The following is a 27,289-nucleotide window of genomic DNA, read 5'->3' as shown; positions in this document are numbered from 1 at the left end:
CACACACACACATATTTGTGTCTAATAGTAGCCATCTCCAGGGAGAGAAGAAAGAAAGAAGAAAAAAAGAAATGTACATGATAACTATTATATATTTAAAAAGAATAGGAAATTGTACATAATAGAATTTCAGTTTCATATACAATCATCATTTGTTTCATTATACTATGTTATGGAAATACTTGTTTTATTCCACAATTAAAAAATAAAATAAATAAAAATTAAAAAAATAATCTTATTAAATCATTTGGCAGAGGGGAGAGCCAGAAAAAGGTTGGCTGGTCCACTTCAGCCTTTTTGAGTTTTACATCATATAGAGTTCAAATAAGGGTGTGAGAACAAAACCACTACATGTAGGCAGTTTCTAGAGTGCAAAATGTCTGCCACAAACCACTGCAGGAAGGGAGTTTCCAGATCCTTGAGATATGTATCGGCAGGTAAGTCTAAAATTTCAATAAAATTTAGGCAAAGCCAAAACACAGGCTATTGGAGGAACCTACAACAACACCTGGATGGATGGGATCCAAGTATCCCTGGAAAGAATCTCCAGTTCCCCTGAAGGGTCTCTTTGGTCAGCATGACCTAACCATATCCTGAGTTAAATAATATCTAGCTACACAGAGCTAGATTCACATAATATTAATAAGTAATAAAATATTTTCCCCACCCTCCCAATCAGATTGTATAAGATGACAAAAATGGAAAATGACAAATGTAGGAGGAGCTATGGGAACACAGGAACACTAAAACACTGTCAATAAAGCTGTGAACTTGTCCAATCATTCTGGAAAGCAATTTGGAACCATGTCCAAAAAATTGTTAAACTGTGGATACCCTTTGACCCAGAAATACAACTACTAGGTATATACCCTAAAGATATTATAGAAAGAGAAAAGGGACTCATATGTACAAAAATGTTTATTGCAGCTCTTTTTTGTGTGGAGGCAAAGAATTGGAAATTAAGGGGACTTCCATCAATAGTGGAATGGCTGAACAAGTTATGGTATATTAATGTAATGAAATAATATTTTGCTTTAAGAAATTATAAAGGAGATGCTTCAGAAAAACCTGGGAAGATTTGTATGAACTGATACAAAGTGAATTGAGAACCATAAGATCAATTTATACAATAACAATAATACTGTGATGATAATCAAATGTGAAAGACTTAATAACAGAACCATACATGATCAAACATAACAACAAAGGATGAAACATGCTATCCATCTCCAGAGAAAAGAGTAGATAGATTCAAAGTATAAGCTAAAGTATATTTTCCTTCTTCCTTTCTACCTTCCTTTCTTCTGATATATGTAGTGCAGGAATTTGTTCTGTATGACTATATTTACAATTGTGTTTTGTTCTTGCCTTTTCAGTGGGGAGTGGGGGGTGGGGTTGGGAGGAGGAGAAAGGAGAGAAGTAGGAACTGAAAAAAAATAAAATTGAAGCATAAAAAACAAATTAAAAGTATATGTAAAAAATACCTTCCCTTTTAATTCAGTGAGAATCATAGAAGTCCAAAACATACACTACACCTTGCTTTAAACCCATTATAAAAAGAAATAAGATGAACACCAAGACATGTAGTTGAAGTTGTGTTAGCCTATACTTGACATTCCATTTCCTGAAGACATGCCTCTGCATTGGTTGTCCTCCATATCAAGAATCTTCTGCCTCCTTATCTCTGCCTCTTAGTACCCTTAGCTGATTTCAACTCCCACCTTCTTCAAGAGGCCTGTCCTGAATTCCCTATTAGTTAATGGCAGGCTCCCCATCACTTTGTATTTATTTGGCACATATTTTATATTTACTCAACTTTGAACATACTGATCCCAATCCCCTGCCTCTCCTAGCAGAATAAAAACGCATGAAGACAAGGACTATCTCTTTTTTACTTATATTCCTATCCCCTAGAACAGGGCCTAATATTAAAAGGGCTCTTAATAAAAGCTTATTGATTGGCTGACTGGTTAGGAATGAAATTTGTAGCATTCGAGAGATCTGGCTGATGAATGAGAGGCTCAGCTATAAACTTGATAAAAACAAGGAAAATATCAATCTCAAGGGGATTAAAGGAAAGATTGCATTTAAAAGAGACTTCCAAAGATGTCTCCACTTGGCAGACAAAAGGCTTATGAGTTGAATGAAGTAATATCCAGGGTGAACACATACAAAAAACATACTGATCGGATCAACTGCTAATATGCTCTCGGAACTATTAGGCTGTGCTTTTATAGGAATATGTTTAGTGTAGAATAGGGCATACGTTTGCAGCACTGAAAGGCAGTGATAACTTGGGTGAAGAAAGAAGTTCTGTTGGGGGTGAATAGAATAGCAGGTCTACAACTGGTCTGTCTCAAAGTCAAGGATCCTCTGATTTAACCATGTAAACCCTGAATGAATATTCTTGAGGAATTCTTAGATGAGGCAATAAACTGCCAAGAGCACTAACAAATAAGTCACGTTATCAGGAGTGAAAAGAACCAGTTAGGGATGCCGCTCCATTAAGCATTACAGAGTACAACCACAAAAGCAGTAAACAATCTGAGAAAGGTTTAAGCTAACTCAGGGTCTAATAGATTCAACATATCAACAATCGGGTGAATAACAGAATGAAGGATGAAAGGTAGGGGACAGCTAAACTCAGCAACTTCTAGCAATGTGCCTTGTACTATTCACTTGTCCAAAGCAAATGTATCCTAACCTAATTCCTCTCCATTATGCTAGATAAGCTATAGCAGTTGATGGTAGAAACTTTTAAATTATTCTCTTTTTTATGTGTATATTACAGACCTAGTCCCAAGTCACCAAAAGTTAAAAATAACCAAACTGACTGAAAATTAGGACTAATGTATTGATTGAAGTGCCTGGAAGATCAGAAGCAAAACTGAAGAAAGGAGACCACCAAAAAAAGTACTTGATGAATAGCACCTCAGTTGGCCACAGGAAAAGTACGAGATTCTATTGTTATTGAATCATTTTTAGTTGTGTCAAACTCTCTGTGACCCCATTTGAGTTTTCTTGGAGAAGATACTGGAGTGGTTTGCCATTAACTTCTCCAGCTCATTTAATAGATGAGGAAACCGAGGCAAACAGGGCTAAGAGACTTGCCCAGGGTGACTAGTAAGTGTCTGAGGCCAGATTTAAACTCAGGAAGATGAGTCTTCCTGACCAGGCCCAGCAGTCTATCCTCTCTACCACCTGACTGCACCCCTCTCCTCCCATGAGGTTCTATGACCCCCAGCTAATTTCTTTGCCCTTTCTCCCTTTCCAGAGCACCTTCTCAATCTACTTCAGGAATCTAGTGCTTAATCCTTCTTCTTCCTAACAAAACCCTTTAATGGAAAAGAGCTGATATCAGTTTTTAATACCTTATATGAACTGAAGTCAATATGTTATTTTTGCTCATTCTGGGGTATTCACATTTCTAATTGTGAAAGGAAAGAAATTTCGGGTAGAGGATGTGATTCCTTCCCCAAACCCCTTATGGGGGGGGGGGAGAAGATAGATAAATAGATAGGTATAGCATTTATTAAGTACTTATTATGTACCAGGCATTGTGCTAAGGCATCCACTTTCCATAGGTGGTCCCTGTTGGGGCTTAACTCCGGTAGGGTTAGGGTTAGGAAAACTTGGTTTCATATTTGGCCTCTGAACTTATGTCCTAGGTAAACCTGGGCAAGTCACTTAACCTATGTGTCTTGGGCAACTTACTAACACTTTCCTAAGCAATAGATGGTTGAGATCTGTTGAGAAATTATACCAGGAGTTTTCAAAGTATGGTTAGGGAACTCCTAGGGAGGTTCCTGAGATGCTTCCAGGGGGACTGTGGGGTCAAAATTATTTTCATAATAGTACCAAGACCTATTTGCCTTTTTCACTCACATTCTCTCAAAACTGTATAGTGGAGTTTTCCAGACTTGTGAACTAATGATTTAGTGGCAAAAATAAAGACTGAGTTAATATCTCATCTATAGACTTACATTTTTGCCTTACAAATAAATGAATCTACAGACCTGGCTGGACTTGTCATTTTGCCTGTATTTGACTGGTATCAGCACCAATTAATCATTGAGGAAGACCCTTCATGTGAATGATTGGGAATAAACACAAATGGTGCTAAAATATTCAAAGTATTGAAAAACTGTTTTGAAACTCTTGGTTTATCCTGAAATAACTGTGCTGATATAAACCGCAATGCCTAACCCAAATCAAAGCAGTGGCACCAACCTCTACTAGTAGTTACCATATTCTTCACTGCAATGCACCACAGGTTTAAAAAAAAAAGTCCAGTTTCATTTAAGAATATCCTTGATGAAGCAATAAAAATTATTCATTTGACTAAATCTTGATGCTTCGATATTCTGTATGACAAAATGGGAAGTACACATAAAGCATTTCTGCTGCACACTTAAATGACCGTTGTCTCAAGGAAAGGCTCCTGTGTGGCTGAGCTGAAAGTGGAACTAACCATTTTTTTTTTCATGGAACATCATTCTTACTTTAACAATAATGGTTGTACTATATGCCAGGCATGATGCTAAGCACTTTACAAATATTATATCATTTGATCCTCATTATTCCTATCTTATAATTGAGGAAACTGAGGCAAACAGGGTTAAGTGATTTGCCTAGGGTCATATAACTAGAAAGTGTCCGAGGCTGAATCTAAAATCAGGCCTCCCTTACGCCAGGCCCAGCAGATCCACTGGGCCACCCAGTTGCCATATTTAAAAGAATGGCTGATAATCTAGGGTTATTCAGATGATTATCTGGCAGATATTTTATAAAAAAAGAATGGTCCTTCAGGGAAAATCACTAATAATATTTGTTGCCAATGATGAAATTTGAGCTTTCAAGTTTAATTTTCAAAAAAATTAAAATTTTGGAAAACCTGTATCCATCACTGTGAGCTTGACAGCTTTCCAATACTTAAAAGACTTAATAAGATTGGTGATGATATTAGCAAATGTGGCGTTTTAAGAATTCATTAATATAATGTGATTTTATATAATGAAGTGTGTCAATTGCATATCTTCATTTAGTGAACCAACATTTTCCAAATGGCCAATATATTATGTACAAAATCATGCATAGTTAAAAGAGATCCATTCAAAGTATAAGAGAGACCAATAGATTTTATTTTATTTTTTTTTTTGAGACCAATAGATTTTAATGTAACAGAGTTCAGAAAGTTTTTTTTATAAGATACATTGCAACTAACCTTTAAGAAACTACTACTTGTTGAGTTTTGGTGAAGTATCAAAGAATATCCACAATTATCTGAAAAAGCTCTAAAAGTACTCCCTCCCTTTTCTAACTGCATATCTGTGTGAAGCTGGATTTTCTTCATATACTCCAACAAAAATAACATCACAAAATATTAAATGTAGAAAAGATGGGAGAATGCAATCGCCTTCTATTAAGGCTGATATTAATGAGATTTGCAAAAATATATAAAACAATGCTATTCTTCTCACTAACGCTTTTTTGGGTGAAAGTTATTTTTTATTAAAATGTTATTTATGTTAATACATAATATTTTTAACATGCATTGCTATTTAAAATAAATCAACATTTTAAAAATTTGATCAGTTTATTTGCTCCTAGCCAGTCACATAAATATTGAAAGATATAATTTATATAAAGCTGTATTTCTGAGGTTCTCTAGGGGGTCCTCAATAATTTTTAAGAGTGTAAAGGGATCATGAGACCAAAAGGTTCAAGAACTTCTTTTCTCTACTAATAATATAACAGATCATTGATTATTCATATATTTTCAGTATACTTTGTATATTTTAGAGAGATTTTCAACAAAAAGGCTTAAAACAAAATAAGATTATGATACTAAGTGGAGTTTTACTAAATTGTAATGCCTTGTCATAAATTCTACTTGTTCTCTTGTAGTTCAGAATTCTTAGGTTATAGCTCTCTAAGTCAAATGCAAAGATATGAATTAAGGGAATTAAAGAATTTGAAAAACCTATCTAAATTAAAAATGACAAATGCTTGCTTAAAATGATTAGGGAATATGATGTTCCAGTTAATTTAATATTCTTCTTAAGTGAGGATTACAATGATATCATTGTAGCATAATGAAAAGAACACAGGGCTAAAAAGAGAACTAAAATGAATTTTAATCCCAGTTCTCTCAATTACGAGCTTTAGAATCTTGGGAAGATCACTTCTCTTAGCCTTAATTAGTCCATCTACAAAATGAGGATAATTTCCACCCTGCCTACAAAGTATGGTTCAAAAACATATGTGCAAATTCTTTTTAAATGTACAAAGCACCATGCAAAATACAAGATATATTGGAATCATATCATATTTAGTCTCTAAAATCAGTGCATAAGAAGAAAATCCCAGAGTCAAACTATCTCCTCTCTGTAGCAAGTCTCAAAGAAGAATAACCTCTGGCATACTAGAATAATGTAGATAAGGGAAGTCAAGTAGTGTGATCAGTAACTTCAATATAAGAATAGACTCTAAGGGCTGGGTTGGTCAATTTCATGAATCAAAAACATATAGTTGAATACCAGTGAAGTTAAATGCAAAGATGATACTACTCCACTAGTATAAATATTGATGAATTTTCAAACTAGGCTCAAAAAAAATACACAACACTAAAACTCCCCCTAAAATACTAAACTCAATTCAATACTTCCTTGATGATTTAGAAAGGATATTGGTATCTTATGTTTATTTCCAGGTAATGTGACCAGTAAGATGGAGAACTAGAGATTTTCTGATTCTCATGATCTCTCAAACATCTGCAAAATAAGAATTATATGCCAGCTGTAAAGTAATTGCAGATGTCTCCACAGTCTAAGATAACAAGAATTCTAATGAATTCTAACTTGATAAACTATCAGCAGAGAAGGTGAATCTCTAAATTTACTTGGTACCCTCTCCTGCAAGAACCCCTAACTCTGGCATGGCTGCACAATCAGATACAAAGCCTGTGCTCTGGGATTCACTCAGCTGTTACCTTGCTGCTGCCCACTAACCCCTCCTCTGATCTCAAGCTACCATTTGGAGGCAACAAGCAATACAACTCACCTTTGACTATTCCCTACCTCTACCCATCTATATAACAGAGGTAGATGTATACTAATAAGGGAAATTTGCTATGCATGGCAGAGCAACCAGTGTGGCAGCTGGCTATTCTACAGCAATATTCAGCCAGATAACTACAGAAGAGAGAGAACTGAGGAGTGCACTAGCATATATGTGTGTATGTGTAGGGGCTACATTGGCCTGCAGAAAAGGGACTGAGGTAAGTTCTGTTCTCCCTAAAGTCACTTAGGATAGAAACAGGCTAGTGAGAACTGAATTCCACAACATGGACTAGGCTGGGACAGCTTCAAGACCTAGCTCCCGGGGGAACTACCATGAAAGAGGAAAGAGCTAGAAAGTGAACAATAAGGGAACACAGGGAAACAAAGACTTAAATTACCAAAGATTTCTGAAGGGAGAAAACTCAGTTAAAAACCTTGAGCATGACCAGATAACCCAACAGTGAAGATATTAATAGCAAAAGGGAATATCATTCCCTGATAATATAAATATCCAGTTCAAATAATTCTGAACAAATGATGTAATACAAAGAAAAATGAATCAAAACTTGATGAGGCAGAGGACCCTATGGACTCCCAAGAGAGCTAGGAAGTATGTAAGGCTATGCAAGCATGGTTCGAGAGAGGAAAACGAATTGTGAGAGCAAACTTTATGGCTTTCACAGAAATAATTGGCAGAAAAGAAAAATTTGGTTGACCTTGTAATAGAATTCAAAGCTCAGTTTGTGCTGAAATTGGGGCCCTAAAATGAACAGGACTGGGGATAACCAGACCCCAAATGAGAGGAGTACCTTCAGCAAGGTGCAGCCAAAGGAAAGGGATCACCACTCAGGTCCTCCTGTGAAATCTTTACAATATCTAAGATGCTGATGTTCCCTCCAAAGAGAATGCAAAGAGGAAAGATGAGGATAAGTGTTAATAACCAGTCAACTGAACAGACAGATGGAAGTCAAAGTGGGTGGAAAGAGCAGTTGAGGCAGTTGGGTTCCCTGGAGCAGCAAGGCTAAAAAAGGAAAGAAAAGGGAAGAAGTTCCAAAGGAAACTCCCATAGGGCAGTGTTCCCTGCGAGAGAGGTACAAACAGGAAAAGGATGGGAAGATTACTATATCACTGACAGCAGATGGTAAGTAACTAAAATTAAGGATGTAATAGGCAGAAAACATTAAAATGAATACATACTCACCTCATGACAATTTTGGTAGTTGCTTTTTTTAAAAAAAGAAATCCTTTATACCTTACTATTTGGCACCTGTTTCTTCCTCATAAAAATAACGAAAAAATCTAAAAAATTTCAGAAGTTGTATCCCCTCCTGCCAGCCAAATCCAGTTATCTGACCTTTCTAATGGTTTATGTTCCGGAATTCATTTTATTACAATGCAATGTATCATAGGATATTTTAGAAAAATATTATGTGATCATACTTATAAACATATAAGTATGAATGTAAATTTCGGTAGCAGACTGTGATATCAGATGACAAGATGCAGCACAAGCTTCATCTCTTGCTAATTAAACGAATCAATTAAGAGACTAGTGTTGCAACTGTGTAACTGCTGTTCTATAGTGGCAATAACAATCCCATGGGGAGGTCTTTTACTACATTAAAATGCTCTCCTCCACAACTCCATCTGATATTATTAGAAACAGTTATTTGCGTCTTGCTGTCATATTAGTAGCAAAGGCAAATTATGGAAATATGCAGACCAGAATGGTCCCAGTATGAGATCAGGTTTGGTTTCCAGCCTCCAAGGGAACAATTGCTGAAATTCCAAAGTTCCCTAAAGTTCTTTAATGGAACTGATAAATCTATCAGCACAGCATCCATTTAGAAGCTAGGTAAGGGTCACATATTTACATACTTTCCTGCTAAGCTGATACAATTCAACTAGATAAATTATCATATTAAGTTTACCCTCCTGAGTTAAACTGATGGAGTTCAAAATTGTTTTCGATGGTTGTCATTAATCGCTGTTACATCTTAAATGCTCGCTTTGAAATCTAATTGTCTTAGTGTATCAAGGGTCATATTAATAGCATTCTTAATGGTAAATCTTTGTAAAACATGTTTATTCTGCTGATGGTATTACTCAAGCTTTCAAAGCTAATAAGAAATAAAGCATATTTATTATCAATAAAAACTTAATTTAAAATGTACACTTTGTGACTAAAATTAGCTTTATAAACTTCAGTGTGATTTGGTTTCATTAAGATCCCTGGTTAAGCTTCAAAGCAGTATAAATTAATTCTTTCTAAATAGTATTTGGGTAAATGCCAAACAAACAGCCATCAGAAAGCTATTTAAAAGCACCATATATATTTCTTTTGGAGTGACATGTATTGTCCCAGAGAAAAGAGTTACTATAAAGTAAGAAATGTTTTCCCTTAAATCACAAGACATACTATGATTTTAAAGGTTAAATTATATCTAAACATTTATTTTTATATGATTATTAAAATACAATATTAACCTTTGTAATCTAAAAGCATTAATAATTTACTAGTTCCCATTGTGAGATGTAATAGGCCAAGTAAGGAACTATCTGGCCAAGTAACTGTCTAAAAGCCTTTAATTTCTCTGTGGGAGATTATTATATGATACAATTAACCATGACTCTGAAAAAAAAAAAGATCGGCAACTTAAAAGTTACAGAACATATATTCTGTAAAATTATTAGAAAATTGGTTCATAGTCAAAAGTACTTAAGACTCCAAGGAATTTTTGGTGCTCTCTTACATAACTGGAAAGTAAAGTAGTATCACATCAGTTTCCACAAATTTAATTAACATTTCAATCAATTAATCAATAAACATTTATTAAGCACCTATTAAGTGCCAGGCACTGTGCTATTATATCTATGGGGATGATTCTCAAGTCTACCTGTCCTGACCTAAACTCTGCAGACTTCCAGTTGCCTTTCAGACATTTCAAACTGAATGTCCAGTGGACATCTTAAACTCAATAAATATATCCAAAACAGAACTCATTGGCTTTCCCCCAAATGCTCCCCTTCCCCCCCAACACCTTTCCTATGACTGTACATCTGTGGAGGATTCCAGGCCTATTGCTCTATCTTAAGGTACCACATAGCTAAGCAAGGACTGGTTTTCTCCCCCTTTCTTTTTATCACCGGCAGTCAGCACAATGCCTGACACATAATAGGTGTTTAATAAATGCTTGCTGATTGACAAATTCTACAAGCTTCTCTGTTAACCAACTGCTTCTTTAGTGCTCTGCTTTCACTATCTCTAACAGCTCCTTCTCAATGACATGTAAGCTTCCTGTAGTCCAGAGGCATAACCCTAAAAATGAGCCTCATTCTCTCTACATGTCAACTCTCACCTCATACCTATCTACTTCTCCCAAGCCTGTTCCTATCCTCTCCTATCTACTCCTCTTACTCAGCCCCAGAGAATTAATAAACTTCTTTCATCATATCCCTTCACCTTGTATTCTTTCCATTTCATTATATTAACCAAAACCAGGGTTTCTAATAACATCTTGCTAATTTTCTAATGCTGGACAATTTTCCCCTCCTTATCATCCTGTGGTACTGGCATACTCTTTACTCTCCTCTGCCACGAGCACACTTTTGCTCTCTCATCATCACTTGACAACGTTTTGACCTATGAGGATAAACTTTTTACTTAATAATAATTATCATTAATTATCATTAATTAATAATTTACTTAATAACTTTTCCACCTTTATTTTAAATTTATAGAACAAGCCTTTTCATAACATAGTATAATAAAAAAGGTGATTGCACACGAAACTGAAACTCTATTATGTACAATTTGCTATTCCTTTTAAATATATATCAAAATTATGTAAATTAATTTTTTCCTTTTTTCTTCCTTCTCTCCTCCCACCCCCTTCCCTAGAGGTGGCTACCATTAGACAAAAATAGGTATATATATGTAAAATTATTCTATCATACTTCTGTTTATCAGTTCTTTGTCTGGATGCAGATAGTATCTTTCTTTATATGTCCTTTATTGTTATTCTGAATATTTATAATAGCCAAAATGACTTATTTGCTCGAAGTCATTCTTAAAACAATATTGCTATTACTAAATATGATGTTCTCTTGGTTCTACTCATTTTGTTCTTCATTATTTCATGCAAGTCTTGCCATGTTTTTCTAAGATCACTGAGCTCATCATTTCTTATAGCAAGTAGTATCCCATCACAATTATATACTACAACGTGCTCAGCCATTCCCCAATTAATGAGCATCCCTGCGAGTTCCAGTTCTTTCCTACCACAAAGAGAGCTGCTAGAAACAGTTTAGAACATATACGTTCTTTTCCTTTTCCCCAATCATCTTTGGAAATAGACCTAGTAGTCTTTGTCACTGTCATCTACTGATTTCCAGGCCACTCCTTCATATGGCCTTTTAATGTTATATATAGTCTTCCCCCATCCGTTTTCCCTGACATCATCCTTCAGACTTTTCCGTCCATACTGATGATCCTTCTAACATTCTTTCCCCCCAGTTCCTTAAACTGTTCAGCTCCTATGATCTACATCTCCACTGTTTCAGCTATTTACAAAGAAGCATTTGAAGTTACTCTACCTTCAAGATCTTGGAATTCAGAAATTCTCTCCTCTAATCACCATCTCCTTTTTTTCAATTTCTCCCAATACTTTGTTTCTGCCATATTTATTCTTTCTTTTTAGATTTTCCCCCTTTTCTTAATCTACCAGTTTTGTTCTCCTCTCAGTTCCCTTCTCATTCATTCTTGAACTTCAGTCACTGACATAAGACCCTAAGCTCCCTTTCCCCCATTCTCAAATTCTTTAAGCTCCTCCTACCACTGCTAATCTCCAGTCTGAGTTCTTACCATTTCATTCCTCCATTCGTACTCCAAGCTGTCCAACTCTGCTTAGGAAAATAACAAAACTTGCTGAGTGGATACACTTACATTTATGCTAAAAAGTTACCCAATCATTCAAACACCTTGACCTAGCAATCTCATTATTTGGTTTATTATCAAGGAAACGAATGATAGCAAGAAAATACACATAAGTACAAAAATATTTGTAACTGTATTATGTTCTCAACACCTAGGGAGTGGTTGAAGAAACTGTGATATATGGAATTACTGTAATGTGAAGATTAAAAAATGAAGAGTTCATAAAAACAGCAGAAGACTTTTATATTAAGTCATAAAAAGTGCAGAAAAGTGAGCAAAAAAGGACAATAAACACAATGACTACAACAATAAAAATTCAGACTACTTTAAAGGGTAACAAAACTCATAGCAAATACAACAGACAGTATTGGTACAGAACTATTACAATTAAAGTACCCATCACTCCTTTCTGTTAACAAAAAGCAAACCACAAAAAAGAAAAGTACCATGTAATATTACTTTGAATTGGAGGCAGATCTAGCAGGAATAAGAGTTGCTTTGTGTCAGGCACCATCTCCAGGACATGCTTTCTCCTGCTTTAGGGTACTGTGATCATCTTACTTGTTCCTCCCCACTTGTCTCTGGTGTAGAAAGGACTTTGCCCTAGTGTATGTCCTTTGTGGGACACTGAGGCACTCTGTAAGCTCAGCTGTTCTGGTCACTGTACTTCAGCTACCTCACTCACTAAAGCCCTCAGAGTAAATTCTTAGTGGTCAGAAACATTTTCTTACACTTTTCTCTGATTTCCCAAACACTGAACCCTGAGCCTTGTATTGTTTAGTTGACTCACAAATGTTTGTTGATGATGATAACAAATAGTATGTTTCGTATCAAGTAAATAATTTTCCTCCCTCCCACTCAAAAATTCCTTTCTCCTCCTAACTCTCATCCTCCTACACAGCTCAGCCCTCAGCCTTCCCAAACCCTATTCTCCACTGTCTTCCATTTCACTATGTCCTCTATTACTAATGAACTCTCCTTCATATTTCTTTTCCATCTTCTGAAGCTAACTGAAACCTCGAAGACATCACATCTCCTGGAGTACTCCCTCTTAGGCAGCTGCTCCTTCTTTCACAACACTCACAAATGAAAAGAAGCTTTATTATTGGAAATATTAGATTCGACAAAAAAAAAGGTAAAGGATAAGTTGGGAACTGCTCTAACCTTGACCTCAATGCAGACAAACGTGTACAATAAATTGTCATGAGTTATTTAAAATGATAATTTCCTTTTTAAAACGTTTTTTCCATTGTTTTCTCCCTTCACTTCCTTATAATGACTATAGCATCTTAATCACAAGGAAACTCAAAATAAGGAACACCCCCATCCCTTGGAGCCTAAGAAGCCATTTTTTTTTCTATTATGTAGCATGACATGACCTTAATGTTATTCTAAAAAAGACAATGGAACTACATATGGAAGAAGATAATCAGGAAAACCTATTAGTGCATGATATCTCAAGAGACACAATCACAATAAGAATTCCTAGGTCAAATGCAGACTGGAAGTGGACACTATTATTGTGACAAATTTGTGATGTATGTTTTATTATTACTATTATCATGCAGACAAAAATACTATCCCTAAGCTCCATGAGACATATAAATGGCTTTGTTGCTTTTGATTTTTGTGATTATTAACTATTGTTAATTATTAATTACTAATGCTTATATAGCACTTTGAGGTTTACAAAGCACTTCACAGATATTTTCATTTGATTGACGATTCTTGATAGTTCTATAAGATAGTTATTACAGATATTGTCCCCATTTTAAATATGAAGAAACTAATATTCGGAAGCTTATGTCATTTGCCCATGGTTATACAATGATACACTGTCAAAAGCAGGATTCAAATTCAGGTTTTTATTGACTCCAAGTATTCTAACACTGTAGGAAAAACTTTGTATCTCATTAATAAATTAGGGAAGAGAACTAGCTTGAGTTTTACAGGGAAGGAGAGTGGTATCTTTACACACTCTTACCTGCTTCTTCCTCCTGGCTTCAGTATTTTGGGGTACTGTTTCTATTGTTCTGGTGGCCATTCTGACAATTTTCGTAGGGTTTTCTAGTCTATTTGGGGGTATGTGCTACTTGACTGCAGAACGACTAAATAAAATAAAACAGCAACAACACCTATTAAGAACTCAGACGAGTTCTGCTGCCCCATAAATGCCATAGAGGTTAACACAGTTGGGAAACACTGAAGAGAAAGTTCCTGGTATTCTATAGTTGTAATGGAAGTTAGTGATGGCAATCCCACCATGGGAAGGTAAGACTGCCCAGGGTCAGCATGTCAGTTTTAAGCCTCTGAGTATGACAAATTACATTGATTGTCCTTGTCTGACCCCAACACAGAACCTAAAAGACAGAATTTTCCCCTCCTAAGCCTTCCTTTCAGATCCTCTGAATCTCTGGTCTGAGAACCTGGCTTCTACTCTACCTGAGGGGCCAGCTTTCCCATAGCTTCACTAGGGCTGCTGCCTATGTTCAAGGCATATCCAGTATAAATTCCATTTAGTTTTCATCTTCATTTCCATGCCTATAAGAACATAGTACTAAATGCAGTATTTTCATTATAGAGAATTACAGTTACATGAAGAGGATTTTTTTTTTAAATAAAAGGTTTGTTGTAATAAGAGTAACAATTCCTTGTTACAACATACCACCAAAAGGGACATATTTAAATTGCTTTGTTATAGGGCAGAAAGAAAATACACTACCAAAAAATGCCACTGAGTATATAACCCTAAGAGGTCAAAGACAGTAGGAAAAATCCCATATATGCCAAAATATTTATAGGAGCACTTTTCGTAGTTGCAGAAATGTGGAAACAAAGTTGGTATCCATCAACTGGGGAACAGTTTAAAAATTGTGGTACATGAATGTAATAGAGTATCATTGCACTATAATAAACAGCAAACATAAATAATTCAGAGTAACCGGGAAGAATTGCATGAGCTGATGCTGAGAAAAATAGGCACAATCAGGAAAACAATATACTCAATGCTAACAACAAAGTAAAGGTATAAGGCCAATCTGTAAGTGAAAGATCTTTCCGCCCACTGAATGCACCTTAGGTGGGGCCAACAAAGGGAGGCCTGATTAGAGGCAGGCCCATACTCTTTCACTAACTAGATTTTAGGCCCCAGGCCCCACACCTTTTTGCTAAGTAGATACTAAGCCCTAGGACTGGGAGACTTGGATATAAGATCTGAGGTTGGCATTTTATTTTGGGGCTCTCACTCACTGGAAGAGTGTTGTGGGATTTGATCTGATGCCCTCTAGAGCCTCCTGGCTTTGAAAACCCAGATCTTGGTGCCTCTCTCTGTGGTAACTATGTAATTCTTTGGTCAAACAGAGAGAGGCCCATTTGTTGATCTCTTTGTATTATTTGCTCTGTTTATATAATGTATGTTTGTAATTTCTGTTTGTATTTACTCTGAAGTTCAGGGTGCTGGCTTTTTCTCATGAGCTAAGCAAATTACATATGTGCGTGTGTGTGTGTGTGTGTGTGTGTGTGTGTGTGTGTGTGTGTGTGTGTACACACACACACACATATACTTGATTAAAGTGAGACTGTAAACCCCTTAAAGTTGTTTTCCTTAGAAAAGCATATCAAAGAACCTATGCTAGCAGCCCTCCTGTGTGCTGCTGTTATTGGGCTTACACAGCCACAGCAGCTGCTGGCAACATTGTTGTTACAAAAGGAAAACAATACTTAAAGATAAAAGAACTGTGATTATTACAATGATCTACTGAGGAGATATTCTATACATGAGGTTTGGCAAAGCATATATTGTCAGGCATGGCCAATGTGTTGGTTTGTTCGGCTAATGATATTTCTATGTTATCGTGAAAAATTCTATTGGTGTAAGTGGTGGGATGGGTATTATTAGGGAAATCACAAAACAATAAAACACACACACACACACACACACACACACACATACACAAACACATGGAGTAACAGTGAGGTTTTCAAGCTCCACAATATAGAACCAAAGACAAGGTTGTTTCTCCCACCCCAAGATTTATAAGGACAAAAATCTGCCCCAGGAAGGTGAAGGATAATGACCTAAATTCATTTAGCTTTGTTCTTGTTTATATTAATTTGCACACCAATTCCAAAGAGGATCTAGAAGGTTACAAAGCATTTATAACCCTATGAGTTAGATAACTGGCTGGGATAACCAAGTACAGTTTGGATCCAGATACAAGTCAAAAGAGATTTATAGATAACACTCTTAGTTTCATTAACTGCCCTTATCAGGAAGAAGTTTTCCAGTCATTGCACACTAAGCAGATGGAAGCTTAAATACCAATGTGTGGCCTCCAAGATAATGGGATCATAGATTTACAACTGGAAGGAGCTTTAGAGGTTATCTAACCCAACAAGCCTCCTTCTTTATTTTATACTTGAGAAAAGTGAGGCCCAGTGTGGCTAATATGTAGACCAGAAGCCGCTCTGAGACCATAGACCCAGTGGAGATTCCTTGCAACAACCAGACAAAGATGACACAATCTGGAAAAACCACGACAACAGAAGAGAGATAAGCAGCCCTACGGCTTCAGAGCTGTGAGTTGCTGTGGCCACATACCCTATTCACACAGCTGCCCTAGGTATGTGCCCACCAAATGCTAGGTAGTGCAATGGATGGAGTGCTGGACCTAGAGTCAAGAAGAACTGAGTTCAAATTTAACTCTGTCTTCCTCAGTTTTCTCAACTGTAAAATTGAGATAATAATAACACCTACCCTAAGGAGCTGTTGTGATGATCAAATGAGATATTTATAATGAGCTCATCGGCACAGCACCTGGCACATTTAAATGCTTGGTCCTTTCCTTTAGATCTAGGTATGTGCTTCTATGCATGGTCCCTGGTCACATGTTTTATATATTTCTCCTCTTTTCTCCAATGCAGAATGGTTCAGTGGAATGAAAAAAAAAGCTGGCTTTACAGCCAGAAGCTCTTTTGGTTCAAGTCACAGGTCTCCACTTTCTATGTGAGCCATTAGGCAAGTGACAATCTCTCTTGCCTCAGGTTCTTCATACGTAAAACAAAGGGGTTAGATTAGAGGGTCTCTTTCAGCTCTAAAATTCTGATCTAATGTGTCCATAGGAGAAATCCTCTCTTTTCATTTGATTTGTTATGGTGTTTGATTAAACGTATTTTGTTTAAACTGTGTCCCCTGGCTAGTAAAGGTAAATACCCAGGTGAGAAATGGAGAGAGGAGGAGAAAGCTCTAGAGCAATGCTTTAAATTAAATGCTATGCCACCTACAGAGGACCTTGAAACTGATATAACTTTGGCAAGAGCATATGAAAGCAGGTGTGTAATGGGTCAGCCAGATTCAGGGTGACAGTTTGTTAGTTTAGGTTTGGTGTCAAAACACAATGGGATGTGGGTGGTTTATACAACAGTTAACAAAAGGAACTTTCCTTAGCCACAGCATGAAAAGGACACTCAACAAGGATCTTCCAGCATTTAACTTATATAAATGAATCTTCCCAACTCCCACTCCCAACTCCAAATGGAAATTCAACAGAGGAGGAGATGATGATTGAGGTAGTCCTGGGACATCCTCGAAGTTAGAAGGGCCCCAATCCAAGCTTTTTAATTCCCTGAAGTAAACTAGACCTCAAAAAGGCTAGAGATCACTAGAGAGCGGGATTTAAGAAGATACAGCTTGAGCCTTAGTCTCGTGGGCCAATCTCATTCAGAAAGCAATTTTCAGGAAGAGAAAGAAAGACACTAACCCATGGGGGAGAGAGGAAGGAAAACCCTAAATGACGGGCCTATCAAAGGGGACATTCCTAAGGTTGGGGGCAGCAAAATAAACAAAGGACACTGAATATATCAGGAAAGAGGGGTTCTAGTCCTGGCTCTGCTACTTAATGGGCATACAGCTTTGTTATTTACTCACTAAAACCAAGTAAAGTTTCTCTGTGTCTTTGCTTCCTCATTTGTAAGTGGGGGCTGAAAATATCTGCCTCATCTATTTCATAGGCTGTTGTGAGTATCAAATCCAGCCAAACAAATTTAACACAGTACTACAAAGCACTATGATAAGTGCTGGGGCTTGAGAAAGACAAAACTAAACAGTACCTGCTCTCATGTTAAATTCTGTGGCTACAATATGTTGTAATGGCATGCAGGCTGGGACTTTTTGCTGTTTTTTGTTTTGGAGTGCTTCTCCTTCAGCACTAAGGCAACCAAGTGCCTTTGAGTCTTGCCTTTGTTTCAATCAAGAGTCTTTGATAGAATCGGGAGTCTTGGATGACCTGCTGAAGTCACGGGAAGGCCTAGGTCACATGGGTTTGAGTCACACAGTTATGATGCCCTCTGACCCTGAAGAAGTGTATGTATACTCTGAGGTTAGCATTTTTCTTGGGGCTCACTCACTGGAACAGTGTCGTGTGATTTGACCAGATGAGATTCTGGGTAGCCACTGGAGCCCCCTGGCTTTGAAAACCCAGATGTTGGTGCTTCTCTCTCTGGTAACTATGAATGTAATGTTTTGGTCAGACAGCTAGAAGCCCTGTCTGCTGATTTGCTCTGTTTATATAATTTCTACTTGTAATTTCTGTTTGTGTTTTCTCTGAAGTTCAATTCAACAACTAACATTATTTAAATCATAAGTAACGTCAAACTGCTGTATACACCTCCCATACTGTTAAAAGTTGAAACAAGAAGCAAGATCTCCATTTTTTCACATATTTATTTGCAGCAGATATAATTTCCAAGCTCAAACTACAGTTCTAGTAGCCTTTTTTTGATGCAAGTCCAAAAGATATTTAAGACTAAAATTTTAAGTACAAAATTACCAAATTTCAAAATGCATTTAATTGTGGATTTCAGGAGTTTCTACCTAGCCTTCAATTTTGAAGTGATTAATCTGTAATTTAGTGACACACTAACAGACAACTATTGAGGCAGTTAGGTGGTACGGTGGACAGAGCACTGGCCTTGAAGTCAGGAGGACCTGAGTTCAAACCTGGCCTCAGACACTTGACACTTACTACCTGTGTGACCCTAGGCAAGTCACTTAACCCCACTGCCTCAAAAAAAAAAAGACAACTATCAAGAGAAGGAGCTAATAAAATTCTATAAACTCCTCCCAAGTTATGAATATGCTCAACTGAAATGATATACTCATTAGCATCTGGTGCTACCTATCAGTGTGAAAAGATATTTTCAAAGATGAAATACCTAAAATCTTATTACAGATCAGCATTAACAGATGAAAATTTGCAGTAGTTCATGATGATAGGGAACACTAACGTTGAACCCCAAGGAAGCAAAATGTTATCTCCCAACAAAGAATTCCATTCTTCTCATTAGTAGACCAGAACCAAAAAACAATGGTACTCAATTGTCATTATTATATTTGAGAATATCATCAATAAAAAATTTGTGGAAATGCGTTTTCTTTCGTTTTTTTATAGGTATCTTTAGAATAACCTTGATTTTGACTTGTGGCACACAAAGGCTAAAATATTTACAATGTGGCCCTTTATGAAAGAAGTTTACTGACCCTCCTCTAGAGGTCTATGGCTACAGGCTAAGATGGGGGAGACAAAAAAAGGAAAAAGCCTTAGTAGAGAAAGAAGGCTGAAAGAACACAAAAGTGAGAGAGCAGAGAGTCATGTACAATGCCCTATAATGCCTTTCAGGTCCTAGTCAGTAAAACCAGTATCACAGGCTTCCACTTGAGATAAACAGAAACAGAAAAAGCTTAAGAGACTCACTCAATATCACATAGCTAATTAGATAGCTGAACAGATAACTAAACAGACTCCAGAGAGCCATGTTAAATGAAGTGAGCCTGGAACAGCATGGGCAGCAGCTAAGATTCTGCCGTGCTTTCTGTAGCCACCAAAGCAGAAGGCAATCAATCTGATGCACCAGACCAGGAAGCATCAGTCTGCATTCTAGTCTGAGCTCTGCCACTCCCTGGCCATGTGAACTCAAGCAAGTCACAGATCCTCCCTGAGGCTGAAGTCTCCTCTGCTTATATCACAAATACAACAAAAGATGCCTTGACTACCTCATAGTTCTGTTGTGAGGCCTAAATAAGATAATAAAAGTGAAGGTGCTTTGTTGGTCGAAAGAAGCTATATCTCATGAGTGGTACAACTGTTACTGTTAATCTTTCCCTAAAGAGAGCTAATTAGGAGGTAGCATCATTCCATCCACTCCACCTGAGGAACAAGAATGTGTTCTGGTATCACTAGTGGACACATATCACAACTATCAAAAATAGCTAAGTTTTTATCCTTAATAAGGTGGCCAAGACTGCCTGGGAAAGTTGGCAGTCTCGGGTCCTATTAGTGATGGATAAGATGAATACTTAACAGCTGACTAATTAAAGATGAATGGAGTTCAAAGTCCAAATAATTCCTAACCTGTCCTCCTTTATTGGGTATTTCCTACAAAAATTAAGGTGTGTGCTAAATGATTCCTTTAGAGATCAGTAAAGGGAGTGCATGGAGAAACACAGAAATAAAAAAAAATATAGCAAAAATACTGTAACGCAGTATTCCTGCCATAATCATATTAATATTATATATATATATATATGTATATGTATATATGTTCATTCTCTCTCTGTCTCTCTCTCTCTCTCTTCCACTTCCCTGCCCTCCTCTCCCCTGGTCTCCACCCTCCACCCTCTATCCCTTGATAAATTTGATGAGGGAGAGGAAAAGACTAAAAATACAAGAAATTAACATACTGAATAAGATAATTTTGCAATCTATTTTGACCTAATGCTCAATGATCATAGCAATGAAATTTCTTCCATGAATGTATACTTTATGCATTCATATAATTTCAAAAAGAAGAGGAAAACTTGGTAAAGCTGGGTTTATTTGTACTTATACCCCCGCCTCCCACACTCTGCCCCCATATGTATATTCTACCAGAACCAGTTTTTATCTTGTGTATTTAAAATACCTATAGAAGTAATCTTTTCATACTTACCACCGTACCAAGAAACTGGATGCTCATGTGTCCACCAGCTTCTCGAGAAAGACACTAAAAAAGAGATAAAAAAAGATATATCAATAGATAAATCAATAAATCAAAAGATAAATCAATAGTCTCACCTAGATACAATCTGGTCAAAATAATGAAAATAAAACATTTTTCTTAAGGTCCAAGATGGAGAAATAAAGAGAATTCACTTAATACAAATAAAATTTACCCCATGTGAATACATTATTAATTATTTTGAAGTTAATTGTTTACTTATTCTGTCTGGATTATAGCACAGGAACAGTATTATTTAAAATATTCTAATTTGGACTTCTAGCTAGCTATTTTGGACACCTAGCTAATTCTCAATTCCTGAACTGGTACCATTTTAATACTAACCAACTTTTGAAAACTATTCTTTGCACAAGTTCAATGTATCTAGATATAACATTGGGAGGGTTAGTTCCAAGTAATAACTTCCTTAATTTTGATATTCTAAATATGACCATGGAAAAAAGATGAGTAGCACTTCCTAGGTATCTATGTGGTGCAGTGCATGGAGCACTGGACGTGGAATCTGAGAGATATCAGTTTGATCATAGCCTCAGACACTCACTAGCCTCAAACCACTCAGCCTCAGTTGCTTCATTTGTAAAAGACATAATAATAATAGCACCTACTTCACAAGGTTATTAAGAGGATCAGATGAGACACTGTATGCAAACCACTTTGCAACCTTAATGCATTATATAAATGCTAGCTATCACTATTATTATTACTGTTTCCCATGGATTTAATGATTATCTCTATGCAGATGACTCCAAAAGCTCATCTCTCTTCTAACCTCCAGTCCTACATTTCCTATTTCGCCTTAATGTATCATAGTTAGGCAACAGACATTTATTAACTGATTAAGTATGTTCCAGTTGTGTGCCAAATGTGGGGACACAAAGAAAAGCAAAAACAATCCTTGCCTTCAAGAACATACTTGGGAGAGACAATACGATTAGGTACATACAAGATGCATACAGAATAAATGGCAGACAATCTGAGAGAGGAAAATGTCAGTGAGTGGCAGAGAAATGAATGAGAAGGGTCTGCTGCAGAAAATGGGACTCAAGCTGAGTCTTGAAAAAAGCCAAGGAAACCAAGGGGTAGATGGAAGAGACCAGAATATTGTTTTAACAACCCAGCTAGCAGCTTCAGTGGGGGCGTAAGATCCCTCCCCCACAGCCGGCACCCAGGGGGCTGCTGGGACCCAGGAGGCTGCTGGGACCCAGGAAGCTGCCGGGGAAAGCACAGGTTCTTTTTATCTGCTTAAACAAAGAAAGCACGGTGAAGGGGTTGACCAGCTTACTTTAATCCAGCATTCACTTAGCATACAGACAACAATCATTTAGTTCAGGGGAAAATGCCAGCATTCAGTTAGCATTCAGTTAGTTCAGGGGAGCATACAGAGAAGCATCAAGAGACAGACCAAATACAGATTCATTGACTTACTTCAGGGGAAAAAACCAGCACCCTGAGGTTCAAAACATTCATTTAGTTGGGGGGAAAAAACAAACCAGCACCCCAAACCTCAAAACCAAAATACAAACAAGTTACAAATATCAACAGACAGACCCAATACAACTCATAGTTACCAACATCTGGGCTCGGCCCGAGAGCAAGGGCTGGCCCAGAGTCACTCTTGCTTGCCGCTGCTTCCCACACCAACCGGAAAAGGAAAGAGAGGGCTTCAAGCTGTCCTCTCCCCTCTTATTATAGAGTTTTTGACATCAAGCACCACCTGAATGACCAGGGCCGATTGGTTCTTGACTTGGTCCCTCCCCCTAGCGTAGACGTTAACACCTCCCCTCAGCCAGCCCCATGACTCATCACACAGGAAGTTTTCTGCTTCCTGACATGCTCTCTGGGCTTCCTGCCCCGGAAGAGCAAGCCACAGCATCCAGAGGCTCAATAAGGTAAGCTGAGTCATTCAAAGAAAACAAAGGCCATTCCGGTTACAAATATCCCTGGAACGGGGATAGCCTGTGCAAAGACACAGAGAGCGAAGACTAAGCATTGTGCATAATGAAGAGCAAGCAGCTAATACAGCTGTATTATAGATTCCAGAGGTAATTACAACCTAAGACCAGGAACCAGGTTATGAAGAATATTAATTCTAGACAGAAGAATTTAAATTTGATTTTGGGGTAAGTGGGGAACTGCTGAAGTTACTGAATAAGTGGGTCAATGGCCAGTCCTATACTTTATAAAACCCAAGTTGTCAGCTGAGTAGATGGCCTGGATAGAGGCAAAACAAGGCAGAGAGGTTAGATGCCTACTGCATTTGGAGCTATGCAAAAAGGGCTATAAAATTGTGTATACCCTTTGATCCAGCAAGACCACTGCTAAGTCCGTGTCTCAAAGAAACTTTTTACAAAAATGGAAAAGGACCTGATCACACAAAAAATATTTATAGCAGATCTTTTTGTGGTGGCCAAGAATTGGAAATTGAGGGGATGTCCATCAATTGGGGAATGACTGAACAAGTTGTGGTATATGATTGTGATGGAATATCACTATGCTATAAGAAATGATGAGCAGGATGATTTCAGAAAAACCTGGAAAGACTTACATGAACTGATACAAAGTGAAGAGAGCAGAACCAGGAGAATGTTGTACATAGCAGTGATAATATTGTGTGATGAAGAACTGTGAATGCCTTAGCTATTCTCAGCAATACAATGATCTAAGCAAGCTGAAAAGGACTTATGATAAAACATGGTAGTCGCCTCCAGAGAAAGAACTAACATTATCTGAATACAGACTGAAGCATACTATTTTTCACCTTCTTTTCTTGTTTGAGTCTTCTTGTACAAAATGACTAATGTGGAAATGTTTTCCGTGATCGCACATGTATAACCTATATCAAATTGCTTACTATCTAAGGTAGGGGTATGAGGAGTGAAGGAGGGATGGACAGAATTTGGAAGTTGAAACTTTTAAAAACAAAAACAAATGTTAAAATTTTTAAACATGTAATTGAGGAAAAATAAAGTATTATTTTTAAAAAAGAAGGCTACTGCAATAAGTCCTGGCAAGAACTGATGAGGACCTGAACTAAGTTGATAGCTATGCAAGCAGAGAAAAGAGAATGTATAGAAGGTAGAAACATGATTTGGGAATGGATTAGATGAGCAGGGTGAGAGTGAAGAGTGAAGGATAACATTGAAGCTGTGGTCCTGATGGAGTAGGAGTATGGTGGACAGTAATAGTGAGGTGTGGATTTGGGGATGATTTTGGAGGAAAGATAAATTCTGTTTTCAACATGATGAGTTTGGGATGCTCACAGGACACACCCAGCATCAGAACCCCTCATCTAAACTTTCCCATTTCCAGTTGAGGGTACCACTCTTCTTGTAGTCATTCAGGTTCAAAACCTTGGGAGTTATCCTCTTCTTTTCCCTCTCCCTTTCTCATATACAAACAGTTGTTTTTTCTTATTGTTTCTACTTCCAGATAATTTCTGGCATCCATCCCCTTCTCTCTGCTTACATACTTGCCTCTTCCACCATCCCCCTGTTCATCCTCTTATCACCTCTTGCCTAGACTATCTCATAAACCTGTTAATTAATCTCCTCATCCAACATTCACACAGTTGTCAAAGTGACATTCCTAAAGCACATGTCTGACCATGTCATTCATCAGATAAATAAACTCTACTAGTTCTCTACTGCCTCTAGGATCAAATACAAACTCCTCTAATTTGGCATTTAAATCCTTCGCAATCTGGCTCCAATCCATGTTTCCAAGCTTATTAAACATTATTCCTCTTCATATACTTTATGGTCTATCCAAAATGGTCTTTCTTTTGCTCAGAGATAACAGTCTGCCTCCTCTCTCTGGCATGCATTCTCTCTTCACCTCCACTTTTTAGAATCCCGAGATTCCTTTAAAGTTCAGCTCAAATATTAATACAATATCCACATGAAATCTTTCTGATGACCTAACCTGTTAGTGACCCCCAAATTACCTTGCATGTATTTGAATACACATATGTATGTATGTATGTATGTATGTATGTATATACATATATACATACACACACATGCATGTTGTCTCTCCCTATATAAAGTAAGCTCCTTGGGCTCAAGGAGTTTCAATTTTGTCTTTGTACCTTCATAGCCAATCATAGTGCCTGGCATATATTAGTCACTAAATGAATGCTTTTTGATTGATTCATCTCTGCTGCCTAATGACAAAAGATGGTAATATGCTGGAGGGACTACAGAAGAATAGGCACGCTGGTGTGGCTGCGAATTGGTCTAACCATTCTGCAAAGCAACTGGGAATTTTACTCAAATAGTGACAAAAATGTCAAGACCCTTTGAACGAGTGATTCTGCAGGTAAGCACACAGCAGTAGAGTAGCAAAAGTAGTAGTAGCTAACATTTATGTACCTGTTTAAGGTGTGCAAAGCCCTTCATGTAGATTATGTCATCTGAGCTTCATAACAACATCACCCTTATTTTACAGATGAGGAATATGAAGCTGAGAAAGATGAAGTAATTTGCTCAGAATCACAGGGGTAGTGAAAGTTAACTGCTACCACTTTTGCTACTCTACTACTGTAAGCTCAGCAGGATATGAATTTGGTTCTTTTTGATTCATGTCGAGCATTCTTTCCATGTATCAGAGGTCAAAGACAAAATAAAAGACACCATATGTACTAAAATATTCACAGTCATACTTTTTGTAGAAGCAAAGAACTAGAAACAAGGTAGATGCCTATCCATTGGGGAATAGGTAAACAAATTGTGGCACACAAATATAATGATATATTACCGAGTTACAAGAAATGATGAATATTAAGAATTCCAAGAAAAAGTTAGGGAAAGTTTACTTCTGGCACAGAGTGAAGCCACCAAGACCAGGAAAACAATATAAAAATGAGTATAAAAATACAGATAAGAAGAAAACCCCTAAAACTGAAAGCTATATTACTATAAAGACCTAATGCGGACACAGAGAAGAGTAAAGAAAATACATTTCCCTTTCAGTCTTTGTAGAAGTATATTGTATATACTGTTGAGTTCAAGGTTAAGATATTGGTTGACTCTGCTGAACTGCTGTTTTTCTTCTTTTCTTTTATTTACTATCACAAGGGATGGCGCACTGGGCACAGAGAGAAGGATGGATATATTTGGAAATAAATGTAATATAAAAATGAGATCAATAAATTTTTTAAAAAATGAATTCATTAAGACTTAAATTCATCTTACAAATAAAATAATTATAGTCTTTGATATATGGTACTTTTATTGTGAAGCAAGGCATAGCTGAAGATATTGGAAATAATTTTAGAAAGTAGTATGATAACAAGGAATATAAATTTTTAGGAATGCAATTTTTGTAGATTATAGAGAAACTATCCTACAAAGCATGAACACTTTCCTCAAGAAGAATCAGGAAGCACTTGGCATCACAAGTACTGAAAAAAAATCACAAAAAATGAAACTCTATATTTTAATGAATAGGACACAACTTTTACTGATGTGGAAATCATTGCTGAATAAGCTATCTATGTACAGACACACTGATTTGTCAGAGAAAGGATGAAAATTAATTAAAAAATAGGACAAAATTCCTTGAAAGATATGACAACAGAGGGAACCTTATTTTATCATCCTTTAAATTAAATTAAAATAAAGCAGGACCAGAAAAAAAAGGAGAACATATATTCATCAAAGGTATTTGTCATACTCATGGAGGATCTCTAAAGAGGAATTCAAGTCCAGGAAGGATTCCCTATGAATGCTGATGTCTTCTGTAGGCTCCTCCTTGTAGAGGGGGTTGAGCTGACTGCATCAAAGCCCAGTATGTTACAGAGCCTCCTCAATGAGATCCATAATCCTTCTACAAAGTATAACCTAAGAATCCACATAAGAAAAAAACAAGTGAATGAAGAAGGTCTATAGTCCAGATTATGTAATTCAATTGGATGGACAACCTACAGAATTCATTAATCTGTGTGCATGCGGGTGTGTGTGTACACACACGCATACACGCACACACACACATTTTGGGGGGAGGCAGATACTATACATGGAGACTGTATTGAGCCAAGAACTAAACATGAAGAGGAGAATGGATTGACTGCCTTTGAGAAACTCCAAAATTCTTTAAATAATGTGGAGATTTTTCCTAATATGAAGGTTCATCTGAAAAAAAGAACATTTTTGTGATTTTGTTGTATATCTGTGGGTCATGAAATACCAGGGTCACTAAAGTACTGAAACAGAAAACTGGGAATCATACAAAGGACAAC

At 37.0% G+C, this 27,289-nt stretch overlaps 1 protein-coding gene across 1 annotated transcript in view; it reads right to left on the bottom strand.

Annotated features, from left to right (window-relative positions):
- The window catches only part of PCCA (propionyl-CoA carboxylase subunit alpha), a 515,891-nt gene that overhangs the window by 63,143 nt on the left and 425,459 nt on the right, over positions 1-27,289 (bottom strand). Inside the window, exon 21 of the mRNA XM_036753355.1 lies at positions 20,983-21,036. Coding sequence (XP_036609250.1) covers positions 20,983-21,036 — 54 coding nt within the window. The remainder of the gene's footprint in view (positions 1-20,982; positions 21,037-27,289) is intronic.

Source organism: Trichosurus vulpecula, chromosome 4 (assembly GCF_011100635.1).
Source record: "Trichosurus vulpecula isolate mTriVul1 chromosome 4, mTriVul1.pri, whole genome shotgun sequence".
Lineage (NCBI taxonomy): Eukaryota > Metazoa > Chordata > Mammalia > Diprotodontia > Phalangeridae > Trichosurus > Trichosurus vulpecula.
Note: the sequence above shows the minus strand (reverse complement) of the source record. Positions and strands in the feature narration are given on the sequence as shown.